The following is a 15,489-nucleotide window of genomic DNA, read 5'->3' as shown; positions in this document are numbered from 1 at the left end:
ACAAAGCACTGGTCAGACCACACTTGGAATACTGTGCTCAGTTATGGGCCCCAATATATAGAAAGGATATAAATGAGCTTGAAAAGGTACAAAGGAGGGCAACAAAATTAATAAAGGGAATGGAGGGACTGCAATACCCAGAGAGGTTGGCAAAACTAGGACTATTCAGCCTGGAAAAGAGAAGGTTGAGGGGGGACATAATAAATGTGTACAAATATGTTAGGGGACAGTATAGAGATCTTGCCCGGGATTTGTTCAAAAGGAGGGATATTACGGTAACAAGAGGGCATTCACTAAGACTGGAAGAGAAAAGGTTTCAGCACCAGCATAGGAAGGGGTTCTTTACAGTAAGAGCAGTGAGAATATGGAATTCACTGAGTGAGGAGACGGTAATGTCAGATTCACTACACCAGTTCAAGCGGGGACTGGATGCATTTCTAGATACCAGGCAGATTTCAGCATATACTTAAAAATAAAATAAAATAGTAGGTTGATACAGGGATTTATTCTGACTGCTGGTTTCAGAGTCGGGAGGGAATTTTTCCTCAGGTGAAGATTGGCTAAATCATTTGGGGTTTTTGCCCTCCTCTGGATCAACTTTAGAAATTACAGAACTAACAGGTCGAACTTGATGGACGCAAGTCTTTATTCGGCTTTACAAACTATGTTACTATGTTACTTAATTGTGTCTTTTTGCCACTTAAAGGGAAAGTTAGAAATTAGTTATTGAGTCAGTTCAGCATTAAAAGTTATGTTCATGTCTTCTGTTTTAGAGTAGTTGACTTTAACATTTCTTACATAGCCGAGTTATTCGAATTCCTTTATTATAGGGAGAAATTAGATCATTTGGTTTTAAACATAGAGCAACAAGTCATCTGCATGTAGAGCTAGTTTATAGTGATGAGTCTATAGTAACTCCACTAATATCTGGATTTGTGTGTAATGCTACCGCTAAATGTTCCATCACCAATGTGTATAGGAGAGGTGATACGGGACACCCTTGTCTCGTCCCCTTTTTAATAGAAAATGTGTCATATAGAAGGCCGTTTACCCTATCGCTTTAGGATCAGTGTAGAAGGATAGAATTTTAGATAACAAGAAAGAGTCCAACCTAATTTGTGGTAGGGTGATCTTCAAGAAAGTCCAATGCACTGTGTCGAACGCTTTTTTAGTGTAGGCAGAAACAAGGCACATTGGGAGCCCCTGTTTTTATGCATGTGAAATTAACCCCTTCGCAACCCTGGGATTTTCCGCTTTTGCCTTTTTGTTTTTTGCTCCCCTTGTTCCAAGAGCCATAGCGTTTTTATTTTTTGGTCAATATGGCAGTGTGAGGGCTTATTTTTTGCGGGACAAGTTGTACTTTTGAAAGACATTACTGGTTTTACCATGTCGTGTACGGGAAAGCGGGAAAGAAATTCCAAGTGCGGTGAAATTGCAAAAAAGTGCAGATGTTTTTTTTTTAATTTTTTTTACCACGTTCACTGAATGCTAAAACTGACCTGGCATTATTATTCTCCAGGTAATTACAAGTTCGTAGATACCAAACATGTATATGTTCTTTTTTATTTAAGTGGTGGCAAAAATTCCAAAGTTTGCTTAAAAAAAAAAAAAAAAAAAGGCGCCATTTTCCAAGACCCATAGCGTCTCCATTTTTCGGGATCTGGGGCCAGGTGAGGGCTTATTTTTTGCATGCCGAGCTGAAGTTTTTATTGATACCATTTTGGGGTAGATCCAATATTTTGATCGCCCGTTATTGTATTTTATTGCAATGTTGCTGCGACCAAAAAACATAATTCTGGTGTTTAGAATTTTTTTTTCGTTACGCTGTTTACCGATCGGATTAATTTTTTTTTTATATTGATAGATCGGGCGATTCTGAAAGCGGCGATACCAAATATGTGTATGTGGGGTTTTTTATATATATTTTATTTTGAATGGGGCGAAAGGGGGGTGATTTAAATTTTTATATTTTTTTAATATTTTTAAAATCATTTTTTTTCCACTTTTTGCTTGCTTCTATAGTCTCCATAGGAGACTAGAAGCAGTAACTGTCTGATCATGTCTGCTACATAGAGGTGATGAGCAGATCACCGCTATATAGCAGAAATGCTCGTGCTATGAGCGTCGACCAGTAGATGGCGCTCATAGCGATCAGCACATGACAACCACTGGGGTCTGCTGCAGACCCAGGGTTGTCATGCCCACCCATCAGTGACCCACGATCACGTGACAGGGTCACCGATGGGCGGGGTGACGCGCTTCCGGCGCGGTGATGTTAAATGCAGCTGTCAGAGATTGACAGCAGCATTTAACATGTTAACAGCCTCAGGTGGATCGTGATTCCACCCGCAGCTGTTGCGGGCACATGTCAGCGGTAATAATCAGCTGACGTGCCCGGTTCAGTGCAGGTTCAGTGCAGGCTCAGCGCCGGAGCCCGCGCTGAACAGGGGGTGACAGCCTGGTGCATACTAATACACCACAGGCTGTAAAGTGGTTAACAACAATGTTTTATTTTTATTATCACAAGCTTCTCTACTCTTAATGAAGCCAACCTGATCGTTGCTAACAATTGAGGATAGATAGTGGGAGAGCCATTATGTAATTACTTAAGAGAATATTTTGACGTCTACATTATTTAATGATATTGGATGAATATTAGGGCAGGTATTTGGTCCTTTTCCAGGCTTTGATTAAACCGTTATATGAGCCTCAAGTGATTGGGGGGCAAAAGGGGAGTCTTCTGAGATATTATTGAACACTTTGGCTAAAAATGGTAATGACAGAGGTGCAAACATGTTATAAAATCTATTATTGAATCCATCTGGCCCAGGGCTCTTCCCGATAGGGAATGATTTAATGGCCTGTCCTATCTCTTGTTCAGTGAAAGCTTTGTCTAGTATCTCCTGCTCAGGGGTCTGTAAGGAAGGAACGGCAGTGTCCATAATATATTTGTCAATTTTTGTTTCAAGAAAATTAGGTGGCATGTCGTGGTGTTGTCCATGAATATTATATAGTGAACTATAAAGGCAAAAAAATGCTTCCGCTATGTCAATGGGGTTATGAGTTTCTGGCCCGGGTGCCCCTTTTATTTTGGATACTTATGTCCTTTACACGTCTGGATGTAACCTCCTTGCCAATGAGCAACCACATTTATCTGCGAATTCATACAAGTACCTTCACATGTGATCTTGGCATTTTGTGTACGTTTGATCTAGTAAAGACCTTCCCTCCTTTCGTTTTTCAATCAGATCGATTTTATGGAAAAAAACAAAAGAATTACCAATATTTTTTTTTGTTATACAAGCATTGTGAGAAAAACAATAAAAAGAAAGAAAAAACAGTAAACAATACAAGAACCGGTTTACAATGATATAAATCCCAATATTGCTCTATAGTACAATGGTTTGGAATAGTAATTTTACATTTGTACATAAATATCTGAATACTTCCTGACGGCTTATTTTTTTCCCTATTGAGACATCAAAAGAAAAAGAATATATCCAAGAAGGGGCAATTGTGTGGACTGAGACAATTATTATTTGCTGACACCTGGTTATACATTCCTGGTTTACTGTAAGGAAATGGACAAACGATCCAGGATAGTATTTCTAAGAGGGTTTTCTGAAGCAATACCTAGGATAATTAATAGTGTTGAGCGAGTATGTTCTGTCCGAGTATGCTCGGGCCGAGCTCCGTGTATTTACAGCTGCTCGGTGATATGCTTGAATCACTCCCGTGTGCATGATTTGCAACTGTTTGACAGTTTTATTACATGTGAGGAATGTGTAAGAAATAGACATTCCTCCCATGTAATAAAACTGTCAAACAGTCACAAATCATGCACACGGGACTGATTCAAGCATATCACCGAGCAGCTGTAACTACTCGGTGCTCGCCCGAGCGTACTTGGCGAAAGGGTTAACATAACATACTCGCTCAACACTAAATTAACCATTGCTTCCATATGAGTATGGATTTCTTGAGAGCGTTCCTTTTAATATAAAATCCCCTTTCCAAGCATAGAGTGTTATTTATCCTGGATTTTAGTTCTGTTATCGTTGGGGGAGAATTGTCTATCCAATGTAGTGCCAACAACTTTCTGGCTTGGAATAATATTCTTGAGCTACCTACTGCCATATGGGAGTCTGGATCTACGTCTTCTCCCATGAGTCCTAGGATTCGGATTTCAGGTTCCAACTGAAGTTGTATCCCAAATACAGATAGAACAAGAGCGATCGCCACGTTCCATTAGTCGTCAATATTTGCACATTTCCACGTCATATGCATCAAGTGGGCGTCCTTTTGACCACATATAGGAGATGTCATCCATTTGTATTTCAATTTTAAATAAAATACTTGGGGATCTATATACCCTATGAATGAGAAGAATTCAGGACAATCTTTGTAACCCTGACAATGAAAGTTTCGGTGTCAAATCCGGTATTTCCCCCATTGCTCCTCAGATAAGGGACCCACATCCTCCTCCCATTTTGTCTTAACTATCAAAGGATATTTATCCAAATGTAGGGCCAGTAACTGCCTATAAATAAGGGATATTAGACCTTTTGTATCCATCGATGCAGTAATGGTATCTATTGGGTGATGTCAATCAGTGTGGTGTTTATTCTAGTTGTGTACTATATGCAATATGTATTTGCAGATATTGCTAAAACACCCTATGCGGGAGGTTAAAATCTGCTTTTATTTGTTCAAACATCTTGAATAATCCATCCCTCAAGAGTTGTGACACCAAACATATACCCCTATCCTCCCACTCACTAATATTTTTTTAGTTTATGTAGCTCTGGTAAGTTATAGTTGTGCCATAAAGGAGTATAGTTTGTGTACTTTCCAATTCCCAGAATATTTTTACCCCTATCCCACATCTTATATATTAACTTTAGTGTACAACATTTTAGAGATGTAGGTTGCCATGTAGGCAAGTGACGGCTAATTAAGAAAAGGACTATATGGCTATGCATATTGTGTAAAGGAGAATAATAGGTATAATCCTTTACGTCTGGATGTAGTATCCTCCATACATCGCCCGGTTGAGACCAAAGCACAATTAGCAAAGCTTTTGTTTATGTTTTAGATTGATGACACCAGCCCAGGGACTTGTCTAAAGAAGGATCCAAGACAAAATTAAAGTCACCTCCAATGATGATAAGATCCTCCGCAAAATATTTTAGTTTGTTTAAGTAATGACGACATGTCTTAATTTGGTCACAATTAGGGAGATAGAAGTTTTCCAAAGTCAAAATTTTGGAGTAGATGGAGATCTTAACAAACACGAACCTCCTCTCTGTGTCAGACAGTGTTTCTACAATAGTACGCAGCAGTGATCTGTGGCGGCCTATACTCAGCACCTTAGACTTCAAAACTGCATTTTTCTGGGACGCCAAGATGAATAATATCTATTAGTAATCTGAGGTACAGTATATGATCGCCTCTAAAGTGTGACTCCTGAAGAAAGAGAAAATGTACGTGCTGTTTATGCCTACGATAAAACACTTGAGCTCCTTTCTCTGGAACATTAAGTCCTCTGACATTTAATGAACAAGTTTTGAGTTGTGCCATATTATATGAAAAAAGGGGGAATGGAAGAGAGAAAGGTTAAGAGAAAAGAGGAAGTATAGACGGTAGATAGTAACGTCTACCTCTCAGTGTCTAAGAAGTATAGATTATAAATATATCAAAACAGTAGGAAATTGCGAAACAAGCAGATCCCAATGCAAGTCCCTAACTGGGGGTTGTCTTCACAGGCGCAAGTCAAACTTTCAGTTCTAGGATTCCTATTAGGTGGAACCATGGAATATAAAGCAAGTAAAGTAATACAGCCTGATATTACAGTAGTATCATGTGAATTCAACTTATATGCCGGTCTAAGATCTTATATGAACTTAGACATTCTATAGAGTGGAAGAGTGGCACCTAATGCTCTATTTAGATATATCTAATTATATGCTTAAAGAAATAAGTAAGCATCTGCAAACTGTCTCTCATCAGGGAAGACAAGATTCATTTCAGGAGCTCATATGATTGGCAGGTTCCTTTTCCATCTGGTTGCATCACCATCAAGTTCCTGATCCATTGAACGCCTTCTGTGACGTGCTGGAACTCTCTGTGGCAATGGTGGAGCAGGTGGCCAGTCAGATATATGGAATGTCCAGGGCATCACAAATAGGTCTCATGTTGCTTGGATCTTTGAAAATATACAGGTGGAATGGGTACCCCCAGGAGTACATCAGGCCATTTTTCCGGATGGCATCAAGTAGTGGTTTCAGTACCCTTCTTTAAGCAAGTGTCATTCAGGATAGATACAGTACAGACCAAAAGTTTGGATACACCTTCTCATTTAAAGATTTTTCTGTATTTTCATGACTATGAAAATTGTACATTCACACTGAAGGCATCAAAACTATGAATTACCACATGTGGAATTATATACTTAACAAAAAAGTGTGAAACAACTGAAAATATGTCTTATATTCTAGGTTCTTCAAAGTAGCCACCTTTTGCTTTGATGACTGCTTTGCACACTTTTGGCATTCTCTTGATGGGCTTCAAGAAGTAGTCACCGGAAATGGTTTTCACTTCACAGGTGTGCCCTGTCAGGTTTAATAAGTGAGATTTCTTACCTTATAAATGGGGTTGGGACCATCAGTTGTGTTGTGCAGAAGTCAGGTGGATACACAGCTGATAGTCCTACTGAATAGACTGTTAGCTGCTTTTTTCTTGCCTTAATCACTTGTGCATTGATGCTTTCAGGTACACCCCTTATCCAGATATTATTGTGATTTTCTTGATCATCAACCATATTAATCAGATGGTTTATTTACTGCCTGTGAAGATCCAGTGTTAGTTTCTGAGCATTATGATGGCCTCTAACTTGGACGACATTATCCTCTAATCTCTGTAACTTGTCAGTAAGCTGTGACAGGATAGAAGTGAGGGGACGTATTTCAGTATTGTATGTGGTCTCCAGCCTCTGAATATATTGCTCCATATCTTCTTTAGTAGGGATAGACGCAATCTGATATACAAATGCAAATTATATAAAAATGCAAAGTACTACGTCTTGGCAATAAAAATGAAAAAAGCATATACAGAATGGGAGGTATAGAGCTAAGCAACAGTACATGTGAAAAAGACTTAGGTATACTAATAGATCATAGACTGAACATGAGTCAACAGTGTGATGCAGCAGCAAAAAAGGCAAATACAATTCTGGGATGTATTAACAGAAGCATACAGTCTAGATCACGTGAAGTCATTATCGCACTTTACTCCTCTTTGGTCAGACCTCATCTGGAATACTGCGTCCAATTTTGGGCACCACATTTTAAAAAAGACATTGACAAACTGGAGCAAGTTCAGAGAAGAGTGACCAGAATGGTGACCGGTCTGCAAACCATGTCCTATGAGGAACGGTTATAGCATTTGGGAATGTTTAGCTTGTAAAATATAAGACTGAGAGGAGACTTAATAGCTGTCTACAAATATCTCAAGGGCTGTCACATTGTAGAAGGATCATCTTTATTCTCATTTGCACAAGGAAAGACTAGAAGCAATGGGATGAAACTGAATGGAAGGAGACACAGATTAGATATTAGAAAATACTTTTTGACAGTTAGGGTGATTAATGAGTGGAACAGGCTGCCACGAGAGGTGGTGAGTTCTCCTTCAATGGACGTCTTCAAACAGAGGCTGGATAGACATCTGTCTGAGATGATTTAGAGTATCCGGCTTTGAGCAGGGGGTTGGACCAGATGACCCAGGAGGTCCCTTCCAATTCTACCATTCTATGAAATAAGTTATGTTGTTCCCCATATCAGAATAACCTGTGGCTGGGGGGTAAATGTCCCTGTGAAGCAAGCACTGCTCAGTATGTGGGCTTTGGTGAGAGTACAGGGAGATTTGTGGAGCTGTTTTCTTGTGAGGCCTACATTAAGAGAGAAGTTGGCGCAGGACTTACAGGCTGGAGCTGTCTGACATCATGATGGTTAAGACTGCTTCTTTTTCCACGCTGAGGTGAGGCAGTAATAGCTCCGGAGCAGGAAGATAAGACCTTCCATAAGAAACGCTGCATACCAGACATGCTGACAGAGGTGGAGGACCTCAGATTAACCTCTGATCTCGTCTTTCTTTCCCATATCGAAAGTCATGTTTGAGGCTGTAAATTGCTTAGAATTCCCCCAAGAACATGGTCTGAAGAGAGTGCGTTCAGTGTGTGCATTCTCTTGGTGCTATGTCCAGGCCATGTCCTTCCTGTTGATGTATAATACATCTGAAGGTGGCGTTGATTGGCAGCAGGATTGTGTGATGTAACAGCCTTACGGAAACGCAAGTTGTGACACCAATGGAATGGCGCCAGAACAGTAAGTGCGTATGAGTGTTTTTATTTTAACAAGGCCAAACATGAGGAATGAGAAGGAGTTGTCCTAGTAGTGGACAACCCCTTTATGAAGATACAATTTTCGGTAAAAAATGTAAAAGGCTTCTCCCCTGTGTGATTTCTGTGAAGTTTGTTAAGAGTTGATTTCTGTGTAAAACATTTCCCACATTAAGAACATGAAAATGGCTTCTCCCCTGTGTGAGTTCTCTGGTGCTTAACCAAATCTGATTTCCAGCTAAAATATTTCCCACATTCTGAACAGAAAAAAGGCTTCTCCCCTGTGTGAGTTCTCCGGTGATTAACCAAATCTGATTTCTGGATAAAACATTTCCCACATTCTGAACAGGAAAAAGGCTTCTCCCCTGTGTGAGTTCTGTTGTGCTTAACCAAATATGTTTTCCGGCTAAAACATTTTCCACTTTCTAAACAGGAAAAAGGCTTCTCCCATGTGTGAATTCTCTGGTGTATAACCAAATATGTTTTCCGGCTAAAACATTTTCCACATTCTGAACAGGAAAAGGGCTTCTCCCCTGTGTGAATTCTCTTGTGCTTAACCAAACCTGATTTCTGGCTAAAACATTTCCCACATTCTGAACAGCAAAAAGGCTTTTCCCCTGTGTGAGTTCTCTGATATTTGATTAAACTTGATTTGTCTGTAAAACATTTTCCACTTTCTGAACAAGAAAATGGCTTCTCCTCTGTGTGAGTCCTCTGGTGATTAACCAGATTTGATTTCTGGTTAAAAAATTTCCCACACTTGAAACAAAAAAATCTATTTTCTGCTGTGTGAATGCTTTGATGTTTAAGAAAAGACGTTTCAAGGGAAAAACTATTTCCATATTCTGAACATGAAAATGGCTTCTTTGTTTTAGGAGCAATTTTTTTTTTAATGCTCATTTTGTGACTTTGATTTTCCTTAGTAGTCGGTAATGAATCAGAAGACAGGACCTGTTTCAAATGATCAGATGACAGATCTTTGCTGTGAAGGGATGATGGTATATCTGGAGTAATGGCATTCACTTCAACTGTATCTTGTGGGATCTCAAGATCATCTGATTTAAAAACTGAAGATGTCAGCTGTCCCTCTGATCTCCTGGTACAGTCATCTGCCAAAGAATAAAGCCAATTATTATTCATGAATAACATATCCTTAAAATTTATATTGTTGAATATTTCTAATTAAACTCTACGTAAAAATGTACTTTATGTAAAAGTATCATTATTTGCCAAGAAAACATCACAGACAAAAATCAGCCTTACCAACACCAAATCAGATAAATGCATTAGCATTTTAGTGTTGGTTGGGTGTACTGGGGTGTCTGTCCATGTGGGGTGCACTTATATAGTGCTGGGCAGCCTTCCTGATCTAATAGTATGGGCATCATCAATAGGCTACGCCAGACACTGTGCATCACACCTACCTGTGTGACTGGCGTCCTATGCAAGCTTCATCTGTGCGCATCTTTAATACTAGGCAACCACCCCCTCCATGAATTGGTAGGTTTGTGAGTGGTTGCTCCATAAGTATTTTGCACCTGCGCTGCCCTCACCTTTATCATGGGGGTCTGTGGCATCCTGCTAGTGTATTTGTTATATGATTTGGTGTTAGTAAGGCAGTATATTTTTCTGTGATTTTTTAAATTTTGCCCTATGTTAGCCGTCATTATTCACCAAGACAATAACAGTTCACAGTCTAATAGAAAACCTCATAGGATGAACCAGTAGAGCGTGGTGTCCAACTGTTCATTCTGCCTCCCAAATATGGAATAAAAAGCCACCGAACAATGTTATGTAGGCGAAAATAATACCAAGAAAAACTTCTACTCATCTCACAAAAAACAAGTCCCCACTCAGGTCCATCATCTGTCAATGGAAAACCAGAGGTTTCCACATTATTAGTGGCTCAAAGGCTCTTGAGAATCAACATGGCTTCCATAAACCAATCCAGCAATATCCGCTCTCCCAAAGTAAGATCTCCCCCTCGCTTCTGAGCCTTGCAGTGTGCCCAAACCACATTTAGCCTCCATGTATCTGACATTACTATAGTGAGAAGAACCCACTTAATTGATGGTGTGTGTCTCCTGGAGCACAATCTGGGTACAATGTGTTGGGTAATGAAATTATATATTTGTAATTTTCACTCTCCAACATCGTCTGCGTGCTAATTTCTGGAAAGTGCCTGAGGAGTCAAAATAGTCACAACTCCTATAGATTATTTCACGGAGGGTTATAATTTCCAAAATGGAGTCACTTTATGGGGATTTCTACTGCTCTGGTTTTCTGCAATTTGGTCACATGGTGGGTCCCATCTCCTCTGGGATCTGCTCCTGTGACGTCTGCTTCTCTCACCAGGAGCCTTATTCATCCTGCAGGAGGTGCTGGTGATGGAGGAGACGTTAGAACCAGAAGCTCTGGGCGGCGCAGGCTCTGTCCAGCCACTAAGATTAGGTAGCCTGGGACCTGTAGTACTATCCAGTCTGGCAGTATGGGTGTATGTGCTGTCCAGCTGGAGTAATCTGCTCCCTGCTTCAGCCAACTGGAAAGCACCGCACCCTACTAAAGCTGGAAGCATATTGCCGGAAGCTGCCAGATACAGCCTTGTTCTCCTCTGGCTCAGTCCTCTGTGCTCAGCTAACGGATTTTCTCTGACCTCCATGTTCTGGCCTGGCTATCTGACTATTCTTCTTGCCATCTCACACCACAGAACATTAGGTAACACTGTGGCCCAAGCTTAGGGGGTCTCTGTCTAAGTCCAAACACATGTAGAGGGGTTAAAGGATGATGAGCAAGGCAAACCCAGGGATCTGGAAAATGGAGTAGATAGTGCCAAGCCTGTTTGTGGTAGCCATCTTTTGAGCTGCCAGGTGACAACGAACAGTGTCCCCAATACATTGTGTCTGCACACTATCCCAGCAAGATCTGCATTCAAATAGCTAAATGGCGCTCCTTCCCTTCTTAACCTGCCATGTGCCCAGATAGTAGGATACAACCATATATAAGGTATTGTCGGATTCAAGAGAAGTTAGAAAATAATTTGTAAGGTCCATCTGTTTCTTATTATCCTTTGTGAAGAATTCAAAAGTTATCACCATATAATGTGACACACGTCAGATTTAAAAAATGGGCCCAGATAGGAACACAAAACTGGCTGCAGGAAAAAAAATCAGAGTATTTGGGGCACTAAGTACTATAGTCAAAAACTGTGACTATAGACAATAACACATCTACTGAAATAACCAATCTCAACAGTCTCCATCAGTAAGTAGTGAGTAACTAGCGGTGAAACCTCTCTGGGGTAATTAGAGTATGGGGCTCGGTGGCTCTTGGCAATCTAAACTATCATAAGGGACAATATTTTCTGTCAGATGAGTTTCAAGAAGAAATATTAGACGTTCAAAGAGAACTTTTTATAATAGTGCAGAGATGAGGCGTCTTAAATTTAGCTTAGAGATATATCATGGCGCAGGTGTAATGTTTTTTTTGTTTAGTTTATCACAATCTGGTTTGAAGTTAGTCGGTTTTAAAAGAAATTGAAAAGTCAGGATAAAGGGAAACTCTGCTGTTATTGTACAGAAATTCACACTTGGCCCTCACTGCACATTTAATGTTGTAGATCATAAATGTGAAGTTTGGCCAGAAAGACTGGACCTGGTCTTGTAGGGACCATATGAGCACATTCAGCAGCACAGAAGGGAAAGAAGGTAGATTCATCCAATAAGATATCAGGGTTCTAGGAAGCCAACACCACCATTACCCTCCGCTTTCTCTTACAGGCCCATCATAATATTTTTTTCAAGTGATTTTCTGGCTTTGTGGTTTACAGATCTGGGCAGGTAATGTCTCCTAATCACAGTGAGTAGGTGGATCCTCCAGGTTGTAAGTTCTATGGAAAAGGGCTTTCAATGCCCAAAATCATTTGAACAGTTTTGGGTGGAAGAGAATGTTGTGGTCTAGAGGCAAAATGGTGATTACACGATTGTGATACGGCCGGACTACACCACCGATAAAGCAGCCACAGCCGGTGACTGAGAAGAATCTGTGACTTCTCTGCATTTAGTAGTCACTACTCACCTGGGTAGTCATATGTAGGAATCTCCTCTTTACACTGTTCATCACCCCTTACATATGTCTCTGTAGTATTAATATGGGTCAGATCTTCACCCTGAAACAAATATTGTAAAAGTCACAGACAGATGGAGAAGTCTCATCTATGATCAGCTCTAATCCTGCCATCTCCACCGTTCTCATAACACAAGTATAAAACACATAATACTGGTGGATAAAACAAGACTGAACACAAGACCTTCACAGTCATCTACACATCATAGGGGTGATCTCATGGCACCTTCTCTCCATCTACCTGATGATCCTGAGGAACATTGGGATCTTCTTGTTTACAGTCCTGTGGAAGAAGAGGACGGGGACATCTGTCTGGTGTTGTCCTCTTATTGGATAGATCTGGAAGAAACACATACAGGGACTGAATTCATTCTTTACATACAGATAATTATAGGCAGTGTGTATTAAGTCCTGTCTATTACCTGGTGATGTGAGGGGCTGGGGAACCTCCATCATGACGTCTTTGTACAAATCTTTGTGTCCTTCTAAATACTCCCACTCCTCCATGGAGAAATAGACAGCGACATCCTGACATCTTATAGGAACCTGACACATACAATGATACAGTCATCCCCCCCGATCCTTTCATAGCATTACTGTATAATGTCCCAGCATTCCCAGCACTGTCACCTCTCCAGTCAACAGCTCAATCATCTTGTAGGTGAGTTCTACGATCTTCTGGTCATTGATGTCCTCATGTATAAAGGGGTGAGATTGAGGCCCTGTGATTGAGCTCAGGGGTCTTTCCCATCCCTCAGACACATGGACCTGACAGCGCTCACTAGAGGTCTTCACTAATATGTAATCCTGGTTATGGAAAGACATATAAATAAATCTCACTACAGACATTTCCAGAGTCCTCACCTCTCCAGTTCTGTCCATCTGTTATTCCCATAGATAAGAATGATGCAATGTGACATCATCAGAATCTCTCACCTCTCCAGTAAGACGGAAGAGGATCTCTAGGGTGAGGTTTAATATCCTCTCTGCCATCTTGTCTCTATCCATATCCATCTTTGATGGGTCCATAAGGAAAATTCTCTTAAATAGAAGATCTTCACTGAGAGGATCTGATATTGTGTAATAATACAATTACTGGAGATAATAAGGAGAAACATATGAGGAGATAAATTATTTTACAGTATTTAGTTTTCTGCTTTACATCTAGTAATAAAACCTATATATTTTAGTCCACAGACAACAAGCAGTTTCTTCCTTGGAGTCTGTAGCTGAAGACGTTTCTCAAAGACTCATCTTCCATAAAGCTAATGCTCGTCTCATTTACCGACACTGCAATTGGAATTAGCAATACTGAAGGAGATATTCATTACACGTGACATGAGAAATAACTACTTCATGAGGAGGATGACGACATCTTCATCTTCTACTACGGCTCTACAAACATATTTAGCCAGAGTTCTTCACTGACTACATCTCCACCGGCCGTCTACATGAATGTTTCCCATCTTCCCCGGACTGTAATCTTCTATCACGTTAGATCTCATGTCTGATTCACACACAGAAGTTTGATACATGGTAAGGTTTTTAATATTAAACAGAATAGGACTATCCCGAATGGGTTCATCTTGCCATGGTGGGATAGCTTTCATGCTATTTTTGATCAAACACAGTGTTACTAGGAACCCGATTTTATTTAAATGCACTTTTCCTTTTTATTTATTTACAGCAGGGTTTATGATCATTTTTCTTCTTATAGGTTTTTTTCTGATTTATGGCCATAGTAAACATGCATTTATGTGCTGCATGGATACCAACTTAAACCAAGCTCAAATTCTGTGTTTTTTTCATGGGCACCATAGTGGCCCTGTGGGCTGCTGCTATGGATGATACACCCCTAACTATCCAACTATCATATGGTAAAAATCTCATAGGTCCAATATTTATTAGTATCTGCACGAAGAATGGGGCTAAGTGAGTATTTATTAAAGGGAATCCACTCCCCAAGGCCAGCAAGCATCAGAATCTTCACTGAATAAAAAGTCATTTCTCAGCAAACAGACCTCTAATATGAGGCATAAAGGTATGTATAGATTCACATTTACATCACCTGTATGCCAATATTAGAGGTCAGATAAGTCCCAGGGGGTGACAGATTCCCTTTCATCAGCCATGGGGTAATCATAAAACCAGATATGTATCAAGGTATTTTAAGGTGGTTAATGGTTGCGTAATCAATGGGAGGCATGTGTCACAGAGATGGCTGGTCTCTGTGATGTAACCCGGAGTGTTTCTCTAGGGCACATAAGCTCCAAGAGGATCGTTTGGTGCACCTGGGAGCCGGGTTACGGGTAGCTAGGAGAGAATGGGTGAGTCCAGCTACCCACATACCTCACCTCTGGGTGTGGTTAACAGCCTATAAAATGGAGGCAGTTGTTTAGCACATGGTCTGTGTGTTTGGAGGGAGAAGGCCTCCTGTGTATGTTTGTCTTCAGACCAAGCCAGGACACTGGACGCTACCCCAGCTTGTGTGCCACACAAGCCTGACTGAGCAGAGACATGCTAAGGACATTTACTTTGTTTGCCTGATCTAAAGGCTATTTGCTTTTCTGTCTGGATTCTGGGTTTATGAAGCAATAAACCCACATAAACTTTTAAAGGAACATGCTTCCTGTTTTCCTCCCATCACACCCAAGTGAGTAAAACCTCCACAATTAGTGTTAGACTTGCGGGCAGCGTTCCCAGCAGAGACGTGTGACTGCTACAGGATGGACTGCATGCCCTGGGTGAAGTCTGTCGCAAGCCAGCAAGCATCGCCAGACAAAATGGAGGACCTGCTGAAACACCTGGTCCAGTCGCAGCAGCATCAACAGGAGACCAACAGGCTGTAGTTACAGAAGATCCAGAAGCACTAGCAGAAACAACGTCAGCAGACGCAGCTTCTGGCAACCGCCATCCAGGACAGGATGAGCGCTCCAACCCCAGGTCCGACTGATGACTCCCATGTCCGGAAG

The 15,489-nt window shown here is 40.7% G+C and overlaps 2 protein-coding genes across 2 annotated transcripts in view; both read right to left on the bottom strand.

Annotated features, from left to right (window-relative positions):
* The window catches only part of LOC141221830 (gastrula zinc finger protein XlCGF66.1-like), a 344,164-nt gene that overhangs the window by 219,151 nt on the left and 109,524 nt on the right, over nucleotides 1-15,489 (bottom strand). The window lies entirely within an intron of this gene.
* On the bottom strand, nucleotides 3,901-13,948 carry LOC141221825 (uncharacterized). Its single transcript, XM_073666589.1, has 5 exons — nucleotides 13,148-13,948; nucleotides 12,940-13,063; nucleotides 12,759-12,856; nucleotides 12,470-12,560; nucleotides 3,901-9,504 (listed from the first exon to the last, which is right to left on the bottom strand). The coding sequence occupies exons 1-5, from the start codon at nucleotides 13,397-13,399 to the stop codon at nucleotides 8,567-8,569; spliced, it is 1,503 nt and encodes a 500-aa protein (XP_073522690.1). The 5' UTR covers nucleotides 13,400-13,948; the 3' UTR covers nucleotides 3,901-8,566.

The sequence above is a fragment of the Phyllobates terribilis genome, unplaced genomic scaffold (genome assembly GCF_046119375.1).
Source record: "Phyllobates terribilis strain yellow unplaced genomic scaffold, ASM4611937v1 Scaffold_335__1_contigs__length_2066515, whole genome shotgun sequence".
NCBI classification, from domain to species: Eukaryota; Metazoa; Chordata; class Amphibia; order Anura; family Dendrobatidae; genus Phyllobates; species Phyllobates terribilis.
This window is presented reverse-complemented; position numbering and strand designations above follow the sequence as displayed.

Bases quoted from the DNA above. Each gene is read 5' to 3' on its own strand.
- LOC141221825 (XM_073666589.1), bottom strand. From the start codon at position 13,399: ATGGACAGAACTGGAGAGGTGAGGACTCTGGAAATGTCTGTAGTGAGA. The intron at 13,064-13,147 runs GTGACAGTGCTG...TGTATGTGTCAG, and splicing joins TTGAGCTGTTGACTGGAGAG to GTTCCTATAAGATGTCAGGA. The intron at 12,857-12,939 runs GTAATAGACAGG...TGTTTCTTCCAG, and splicing joins CCAGCCCCTCACATCACCAG to ATCTATCCAATAAGAGGACA.